General features: G+C 28.3%; 1 protein-coding gene across 1 annotated transcript in view; it reads left to right on the top strand.

The window, feature by feature from the left end:
* The first annotated feature begins 281 nt into the window (after positions 1–281).
* Positions 282–11119, top strand: part of LOC100209329 (platelet-activating factor acetylhydrolase) — a 70554-nt gene continuing 59716 nt past the window's right edge. Inside the window, exons 1-2 of the mRNA XM_065795468.1 lie at positions 282–577; positions 3421–3610. Coding sequence (XP_065651540.1) covers positions 286–577; positions 3421–3610 — 482 coding nt within the window. The 5' untranslated portion in view covers positions 282–285. The remainder of the gene's footprint in view (positions 578–3420; positions 3611–11119) is intronic.

The following is an 11119-nucleotide window of genomic DNA, read 5'->3' as shown; positions in this document are numbered from 1 at the left end:
AAAAAAAGAAAAAGTAAAACACCTTTTTAGTAAAAAGTTTTTACTTAAACTCATCCTTCATACATTTAAAAATCATATATTTTCAAAATTTATTTTTCTTACATTAAGTAATGATTGCACCACTATAGTCTTTTAACTTGAAAAAAACATATAGCCTAATGTGTTTTTAATCTAATCCTCAGCAGCACATTGCATTAAGCCAACATAAAAACAACATTGCCCCTAGGTTGGCTCAATGTGTTGTGCTGGGAACATTGCTTACAAAATTAGAATAAAATTATGACAATGAGTTTTATCATTTTAGCAAACATGGTAATAAAATATAGTGGTCCGCACCATGTTGGTTGTCTTGATTTGATGCTCAAGTCTGCAAAAATTGTTGAAAATTTCCATCCAGATGTTTTATCTTGCTCTGATCTTGGTAGTCTTATGCGACTGTTTTATCCATCTGAACCTCCATCTCAAAGTTCCAAAAAAGCAACATGGCTTCCTGAACCAAATCAAGATCAATACTTTGAAGCTTATGTGCGTGAACTTCGTTTTGGGTACTTCACTAAAAAATTATTAAGTTTTTGGAGTAAGTTTTAATAATGTTCCTTTTTAATTTTTTTTGTTGCAATTATTTTATTACAAATACATATTAAGTTATAATTTAAAGTTAAATTTAAAAAGGATTATTAATTTTTTTCTTAATTTCATGAAAAAAAATCTTTAGCAATTTTTAGGTTCATCTTCAAAAAATATCAAGGTAAATGAAAGATATTTTATAAATTATTGAGTAGTAAAAAGATTTACTTATGTTATTAACAATTTGCGTTAACAAACTATTACACTTTTTTAAAAATTATTCTATAACTTAAAAAATATGAAAAGTATTTAATGATGAATGAATGCCAGTTATAAAACAGGTTAACTACAAATAACAATACTATTCCAGTTAATTTGAATTATTGTAATTTAATTTATTTTCGGGTGCTCTAACCTAAGGTGACCATACATACGCATTTAACATGTACAGTAAGCATTCGACAGTAGTTTTGCGCGTTTGGGGTTTGTACACGTTTGTGTACGCATTTATGTATTAAAAAAAAGTAAATAAAATTCTTTCAAAAAACATTATTTAAAAGACTTTTAATAAATGAATTTTCTAAAATATAGTTAAAAACAAAATGAGTAAAATTCCCGTAAACATTAAAAAAAAAAAGTTTTTACAATTTCCATTAGAGAAGGAAAAAATACTTTAAAAGATTTTTCACCCACGACAAAGAAAATCTGCTTCTTTTATGCAAATTTTGTTCGCCTTGTAATGTCTTTTTTCCCTGATTATTGTAAATAGCGCCTCAAATGTACTATTTGTTAAAACCTATTTGATATTAGTAGTCGTGGACGGTCTGCAATTGAAGATTATTGTAAATTTATCAAACATATAATGGCATCGGATGCTTTTATATCATCAAAAAAAATCACAAAGTTGATGAAGAGTCAGAGCTTTGGTCAAAATGAAAAAATATAAGCCATTTAAGAAGAAACAATTGCATTCCACACAATCAAACGCAACGATTGCTTTAGAAGTGCTGATTGTACATCAAAGCTTATAAGAAAATTTTATAATCCAAGATTTGCTTGTGCGCATACAAAATGCGAAACAATAATCGTAAACGTGTTCAAGAAATATTGTGAAACTAACTCAGAAAATGCTTTATTAAAAGCATCATATGTGTATATATAATTTTTTCTGATGCATCAAACCACAAGGACGTTAAAATGTATCCAATTTTGGCTTGTTATTTTGATGTTAAAGAGGGAGTGCAAATTCAGCAATTAACATGGGTTGTGTAAATGGAGAAACATCAGATATTTTATCAGAAGTTTTCTTTAAATGCATTAGTGCTACCAATTTCTTAAGAAGTAGTTTTTTTGCAGTGTCTGGCTAGAGTATATAGAGGAGTGGACGCGTCACTTTAATCAGGTTGAAGTTTTTAAATGGTCTTTACTTAACTGTAAAGTTGAATGGATTAAAATTATTGAAACTATAACTTTTTTGAAAAAATCAATAGAAATCACATTCGATGACCATGAATTATGCGACGAAATTCAAAGAACTAACTTATGTTGCACAATGGAAAAGTTTTTTTCTTGGAACTCACAGTTTGTGGAATGTGACAAGGATGGGTTGAAATTTTTTCTCATTACAAAATCAATCACATTCTTTATAACAATTTGTTATAATTGGTGGAAGCTGCTTTATGTTTGCAAGGTACAAACGCTTCCGTAGAGCGATTGTTTTCGATTGCCAATGATATTTGGACGGAAGGGAAATCCCAACTTAAAATAAAAACTTTGGCAGCTATTCTGTTTGTTAAATTTAGTTTAAGAAAATATAGCTGCTCAGAATTCGCAGAAAAATTTGAAAAAGATGACATGTTGCTGAAAACAATTCATTCTTATGAAAAATATTTGTGATTTAAAAATGCAAATATTGTATAATATTTTTTCCATAATTTAGTTTCTTCACATGCTATTATAATTTATTATTATACAATCAATAAATGAGTTTTTAGTAAAACCCATTTACACCAGGTCTGTAGGCAGGGCAGGAGCAAGGGAGACACATGCTCCCCTGCGCTTTGTCCTGTTTGACTAAAAATTTGAAATTAAACATATATTCAAAAATTGCTAGCACAACACAAAAAAAGGCAAGGCGAAACCGTCTTGAAAATATAAAAAATATAATTATTCATTTATTAAATTTATGCAAAATCTTATCAAAAAATAGGTAAATATTGATGCTAAAAAAAAATTGCCCTTGGGTGCCTTTATTTTAATTTTATTTTTGGCGTCTCTTGAAAAAGTGTTCTTCTTGTAAAGAAATAGTATTTAAATCAGGCTATTATGTATGTATTCATACATGCCAAATTTGTCTTGTACGCGTTTGGTATTTTTCAAATATGGTCACCTTATCTAAACAGTCATGTTGTTGACCACATTCAAAGAGTTATAGCATTATTTACATCTAAAGTTCATAGTTTTTAGAGCAATATATCAATTTAAAGTTTCAATTCTAAAGTTCATAGTTTTAAAAGCAATATATGAAGTTAACAAAGAAGAAAATAATATAAAGAAGGACAATTAAAATGGCGAAAACAAAAAAGATACGTCTAATAATAGTAATGTAATATTTCTTATTTAAAAAAAATTTTTATGACAGTAATTCAACAGCAAAGGTGACTTAATGCCAGTTATTAAGCACATTTACTACAAATACCAATAACAATACTAGTTTAGTCAATTTGAAAAAGTATTTTGGGGTGTTCTACCCAGTAAGAATGACTAGACAGTTATCTTTTTTACTAAAATTTAGGGTACATGTGGATGTTGTTAATAGTAAAAAGGCAAACTTTAATTTATTTTTGTTTTTAGAATCATTTAGTTTACCAATATTTGTAAACGAGCAATTAGTTAAACACCAGGAATTAAGACCTGTTTTTAACAATCATACTTTGCCAGTTATTATCTTTAGTCACGGTTTGATGGGACATCGCAGTTGTTATACTGAATTTTGTGCTCAACTTGCATCTGAAGGATATCTAGTTGTTGCCGTTGAACATAGGTTGTTAAATTTTTAATATTGTTTTAAGTTATTGAGTGTTTGTGTGAATGTTTTTGTATTGTTGGCATAAAATATATATTACATATATTACTTACTGTCTCAACTCATAATAATTACGGGTCTTAGTAGGTCTGTTCCACACCTCCTATTTATATATTTCTTCTTAAAGTTTAATAATTGTAATAGATTTTAGTAATTTATATGAAGAAAGTTATTTTTATTTGTTTTTTTACTTTTATTTTTATAAAATTGCTTTTATTCATTTTTAGAAATTAAAAAAAATCTGTTTTAAAGAAATGTAAAGTAGTTTCATTTTTTTTACTTTCAAGAAAGAAAATCTTTTCTTTCCTGAAATGTATTAAATGCAGACTAATCTAATTGATTATATAAGGAAGTTAATAAAAAAGGCTTCCCTCATAGTTGATAAATGCATGAATCCTAAGATCCATGTAAATTCATTTTTACAACTAAAATTGTGCAACTACTTTTCACTCTTTGACAAATTTCTTTATCTTTTTCAGTCATGTTTTTAAATGCAAGAGCAAACATAAGTTTTTACCTTATTTGGAGTACGATAACTTTTGCCAACTTGCATCAAATTATGTTCATACAAGTTGTGGAGTAGTTGTGCTTACTTGTGTCATTTGTTTAAAGGGCGGATATGCTCAAAGCGGTTTTTACAATGATGCAAAATTGATAATTGAAAATGTGCACTTAAAGAAAATCCTGATTCAATTATTCTTGTGATTAACGCATTTTGTTTTACTTTTTAAAGTTGATAGTGGAATTGAGAAGCACTAAAAAATATTTTCTTAGTTGGTGGTGTGAATTATCAAATAAAGGCGCAAAGTTACTGTCTAACTGCCAAGTTCTTGCAGTATATTTTCTTATTGTTCGAAGTTAAATTGACTGTTTGTGAAGATACAAAGCGAGAGTATTATATTTTTGGAAAAATCTAGAATCCCTACCAGAGCTATGCATAACTGGAAAAAAAAACTTGTAGATCTTCACCATGCTTGGAGAAAGTTTCAACAAAAATTCAAAAAAAAAAGATGTTTACAAGCATCCTGAGTAGGACTTTCAGAACAATTTAGATAATTTATTTGATATAGCACATGCTGGTGCTTCGGAATGGATAAAAATGGAGATAAAATAATTTAAAAAAAACAAAGAGATCCATAGTCCTGGATGTTTAATGAGTGTAAACAAAAAAATTAGCTGAAAAAGAAGAAAGGGCAAGATGGAGAAAAGAAAAAAAAGAAAAAAAAAGACATAAGCAAATGTGTTTCAGAAGTTTATTGTCACCTTGTCACCTAATACTACACAAGATTTTATGCAAATGCAAGAACATCATGATCAACACAACAGCACAGATGAAAGCCTCAAGGAACCCTATCCATCAACCTTCTCAAATGGTAAGTTCTGAAACTACTACAAAAAGAGGAAAGGAGAACTTTATCACGCCTAAATGAGTTGCAGCTTTAGATAGATGTCAATTAAACATAAGGGATTTTGTCTATATACTTTGGGTTGTAGTAGAAGCACTAGATCTGAGCTGTGATGATTTCCTGGTAAACAATTTGTACATTCAAGGGATTTGCACACTGATTAGAAAAGTAGATCGTAATCTTTAAAATCAGAATTTAAAAGTAGTGGCTGTTCACTCAGATGGGAAATTATTACCTGGAATGAGCGTAAGAAGTCCTAAAGAAGAGCGTCTGGCAATTCTAATTTCATTTTTTTTAAGCTGGTATTTCAGATACATCTCCAAACCTCTATATACTATAATCAATAATTCTTTCAAAAATGGTATTTTTCCAGAAGATTTTAAGGTAAAAAGTAGCCAAAGTAATCCCTATGCACAAAGTGGGTTCTCTTCTAGACTATTCGAATTATCAACCTATTTCTCTTCTTTCTAACTTAAGTAAACTGTTTGAAAAAGCAAAATTCCAAAGTCTCAACCATATTGGTGTTTGTAAAGACATTTGTATTTTTCCAAAGAATGCTTTCAAGCATTCTTTGGAAAAATACAAATGTCTTTACAAACACCAATATGGTTTTTGCAACAAACACTGATAACAATAATATATCATCATTCAATGTTTTTATTTTGTGGTACTATGTTTTTTTGTTTTTTTCATTAACAATAATAGCTTTTGTTATGCTCATAATAGGTGAGAGTGGTGTACCTTGGAGGTGAGTGTACCTTGAAGGCACGTTGATTGTGCTGCCATCTTGAGTGATGAATTCAAACTGAAATTTTAGTTGCATGTATTGGCCTCTAAAGACTCATAATAAGTTTTTTACCATGGCTTAACACATTTGTTGTTGCAATAAAAATAAAAGTATGTTTCCTGTATCAAAAAGTAATTTTTTTAGAGCGCATTCTTTTTTTTCTACAACTGTAGGTATAAACTTTGTTTTAAAACTGATTATCTAATTAGACATGGTCTTTTAGTTGCCACATCCCTCTATTACAGGAGGTTCTGCACGACAGCTGGAAAAACTCATTTGGCTTTAACTTTGATTACCTAAATGTAGAGTAGACAAATGCTAAATCAAAGTAAAATACTTACTATTACTAAATTTTAATGTAGATATTTGTTATTACTCTTTCCTTAATCAACATTACTTCTTTTGTAAGTTTTTAACACTTCTAAGTATAAATTAGTTTAAATTTATTATATATATATATATATATATATATATATATATATATATATATATATATTCACCTTATGTTGAAATTATATATTATAAATTTAAATATAGTTATCAATTAATATATAGTTCATATAAATCTAACTAGATAGATTAATATTATCTCTGATGTGAAGTCCAATTATCCTATAAGCAAACTTTATATCAAACTTCTACCATGTTGAGTACTTAATCTGTTAAAACAATATTACCTTCAAGGTACAAAATACATACCTTCAAGGTACACCACCGGTAGTGTACCTTGGCTGTAATGTAAGCTGTTTTTTAAACCTCAAAAAAGGGATGAAAAAATATGTCTGGATGTTTAATAAAAAATCCTAGAGTAACTAATATCATAAAGTTAATGAAAATATATTATTACAGAACATATTGTATTTTTTTAAATATTTTTAAAGGTTTGAAAATACCTCCGAAGTACACCACTCTGCCCTACTCATAATAAATTGTTTTTTTTTTTTGTTTTTGAATTTTATTTTAAAACAGCGATTTGGAACTGCAGCATTTAATGATGGTTTGAATACTATTTCTATAGAAAATAAACTATTTGTATTTAAAAGAAGCAATTGTAGCATTATTGTGTAGCTTTAGCGGTATTGTGTATCATTAGTATGTTACATTTTATAAATTAATTTCTTAAAAGGAACAACTGTTAAATCAACCTAAAGGAACAACCTAGACAGGAAATTACTACTTTTTACTTGATGTCATCACCTTGAACTGGTTTTAAAATGTGTGTTTGAAACAAAAATCCCTCAAATCTTAAGTAGCATTGATATCTTAATGCTTAAAAAGTTTAGTTACAACTGGAATAATCTTGCTGCTATTAAAACATACACCAATATCATCAAATAACATTTTAGTGATGCAATAATTGAAGATTTGTTGACATTTTATAATCAAGACCTGAAAAAAACTATTGTTTGTGACTATTATCAAGAACTGATTGAACTATTTGTTATTTTCTTAGAAGATAATAATGAGTAAAAAATTAAAATCAGATCTGCTGGAGCAATGCATCAAGCGAGGTGGATGGCTAGAGCTATTTACTCTTTTAAGATATGTTTGTTGCAATCTTAGATCAAAATTAGCGCCAAGTAAAAACGAGCACTTATTTATTTCAAGATATTTGTTTATTCATTACAGTTTTATATATGAAACCATGGCTTGGATGTAATCTGGTGGTGAAAGCGATATATCAAGATATATGCTATTTAAAGAGGCATAAAGGATATACAAAACTGTTGATAAATCAATCTCTAAAGCAGCCCTGAACATGTTTTGTCAACATCTTTGGTACTTGTCAGAAGAATATACAGTTTTATCACCCTTTGATGATGAAGTTAATAAACAAACCAAGGGAAACATTGTAGTGAACTTACCATTAGATAGTTGCTGATTCTTCAACATGAGATGAAGATGTTGCCTATATAGAATCAAAAATAAAAATTCTTTATGATGCAGCCATAAAAGGAGTTAAACTTATCCAAGATTTTTATGGTTTGATAAGCGCAAAGAAAGAACAAAAGTAATTTTTGCTATCCTGTGTGCAGTAGCAAAGAAATCTGTATCCAGACTGTAAAAAAGGCCCTTGAAGGAAAATATCCTTCTTGATCTTTAATTTTATATTCTTTTAATAAATATTTTATAAAATATCAATGTTTCAGTTGATTTAGCTGCATAATGGGAAAGTTTTTAAACGGCAGTTTTCAAAATCTTCAGAGTTTTCTTAGTATGCGTTAAAGCTTTTGAAGATGAAATTTTGTATTTAAGTAAGTCTAGAAAGTTTAAAAAGAAATAGGGGGTGTGCCTTTAGATATCCAAAAAACAAATTCCCTCGTATAAGGGACACCCTAATGTATATATACATATATACATATATATATATATTAGGATTATGACTTTTTGACTTTTAAAAAAAAATAATTTCCTGTGTCATAAATCAATGAACTTTTGTTAGAAAACATTGAAAACATGTTCAATTCCTCTAGGTTGTAAAAAAAGGTCACCCTTCAATTAAAAGTACAAATCATTATTTATTTAATCTTGTTACTGCTATACTAATACATATGGCTTTGCTGAAAATCATTTAAAACTTGTATAGATTAGAAGTGTTTAGAACTTTAAAACATTTTGGAAAATTCCAGAATATTTTAGATGACTTTGGAACATTCTGGAACAATTTAGAACATTCTGAAACAATTAAGAATAGTTTGGAACAATTAAGAATATTCTAAAACAATTTAGAATATTCTAGAACAATTTAGAACATTCTGGAACAATTTAGAACATTCTGGAGCAATTTAGACTGTGTATATATAGCTGCTTATCTAATTTTATAGTTATTACAGAAGCAACACATGACGGCGTACAAGCCTAGCGATAGTGGCATTCAGAAGAACAAGGATGTCCGGACCAATAATCTGGTAAAATTTGAAAACTCATCAAAGAAGAATGGTCCCTTTGGAAGAATATTCACTGGAAGAAAAGTGCAGAATGCTTCTCCAAAAGCAAATTATCGGACGCTACCTTTTCCTTGGAGCAAAAATTAAAGGAAGAAAAGAGCGAATAGTGGAAATTTCCAAAGAAGTCACTAAATTGTGGAAGAATAAACTGAATTTTTCTCATGTATCTTATCAAGTTATACGAGCAAAGCTTGATAAAATACTGAAATATTTTGATGAATGTGTCAAGCGGGGAAGCTACGAACCCCTTGATGAAATTTTTGATTTTACTAAAGTGGATGGAACATGGTTATCTTCCGAGGACAAGTAATTGTACCATCTCCAAGTGGAAAGCAAAGGAGAAGCAGAGTACTCTATAGGCCAAGCAGCCAGTAAAGAAATGAAACATCCCTCTAAAAGACAAAAACTTTCTAATAGGTCATCCAACTCATCATCTTACTATCCTGGTTTTACTGACTCTGACTCTGAGGCTGATAACAGTGAATATGAAAACGATGAAGAAGATGAGACTACTCCTACACCAAGCAGATAACATTGTAAAAGAAAAATTGCAGTCAACTTGACTTACAGAAGAGTATCAACAAACATATGCAAACATATGCTGCTAACATATGCAAGCAATTGGCTCGTGAAGGCATTGACATCCCAACTCCATGTCAATCAGCTATTTACAAGTCTACAATTAAAGAGACAATCAAGCTGAAAAAAGAAATGATTGAAAAGCTGCATATGGAAAGTTGGTCCTTACACTTTGATGGCAAGCGCATTAACGGAATCATTTATCAAGTGGTTGTCCTTAAAAATGAAAGAGAAATAAAATTGGATGTCCTGGGTTTGGTCTATGGCAGGGGAAAAACTATTGCTCAAGGAATTTCTAAAGTTCTCGATGAATTTCTCCTATGGAATTCAATACAGATGATTGTTGCAGATACCACCAGCATTAACACTGGAAAAAAGAATAGTGTTGTTGTAAATATTGCTACAAATATTCACAGAGAAACGCATCAACAAACCTCAGTTTATCCCCAGAAGTAATTAATGATCAGAGCGTGTAATTAAAGTAATGAAGGAAATGTATTCGTCATGCAAAAACAAATGTCAAATTGCACCATCTATTCCTTCTATGCAAGAGCAAGAGCAAGGTCAATGGTCTGAGTCAATGTTGGATTAAAAATATATTGTATTACAAGACTATGACATTCTAAATACATTTGAATACATAGTATTACTTATATCAAAATCGATTTTTCAATGGCGGGGTGAACTTTTTTCAAAAGATATGCAAATAATAGTTCATTTCGTGCATTTTAGGTAAAAGTTCATCAAACTACAGTACAGGAGCATGGAGTTAAATAAAAGTCATAACCCTAATATATATGTATATATATATATATATATATATATATATATATATATATATATATATATATATATATATATATATATATATATGTATATATATATATATATATATATATATATATATATATATATATATATATATATATATATATATATATATATATATATATATATATATATATATATATATATATATATATATATATATATATATATATATATATATATATATATATATATATATATATACACACACCCCTGTGGGGTCCCGTTATACACGATATTTCCAAATGCCTATATACTTGAAATTACCTATGTAAAGTTAACAAAAATCCAATTCCCCAGCTAAAGTTTGCCAAATTATATACAAAATTTTATCATAGTTTTGAAAATTATTGCAAATTAGTAACTTTAAATATTTTTAAAAATTAAAAAGAAATTAGAAATTAGGAGAATTAGAAATGGTAACTTATTAATGAAATAAAACTTGAAAATCTTGTTTGTTTCTTTGTTGCTTTTTGCATAATTCAGCTTTAAATTCGCCAACTATAATTAAAATATATATTAACAAAAAGTTTATGGGATTTTTACCTTAAGTAAGAAGTTTATAAAATTAGTGACTTAAGTTATGCAATTAATTTTTCATAAAGCTTTCTAACAAAATGAAGTACTACGTAAAAATGTTAGTAAGAAGTTTTATCTTATTAAAAATAAAAGATTTTCCTTTTTGAAGTTAATCTTTAGTGACGTTATTCAGTAAAAAGTTATTCAAGTTTTAATACAGTTTCTTTAATTATAACTATAAATTAATATAATTAAATAAAAATAAAGGATACAAATATTAAAAATATACATTATTATTTTAAAAAAAGGTTTTCTGCTAAACTGATTGCTTTTTAAGAAAGCTTTTTTTAAAATTTTAAAAGAATTTAAGATTGTCTCTGAGAATAAAAAAGGAAGCATT

The sequence above is a fragment of the Hydra vulgaris genome, chromosome 04 (genome assembly GCF_038396675.1).
Source record: "Hydra vulgaris chromosome 04, alternate assembly HydraT2T_AEP".
NCBI classification, from domain to species: Eukaryota; Metazoa; Cnidaria; class Hydrozoa; order Anthoathecata; family Hydridae; genus Hydra; species Hydra vulgaris.
The sequence above is the reverse complement of the archived record's forward strand: the minus strand, read 5'-3'. Positions and strand labels throughout refer to the sequence as shown.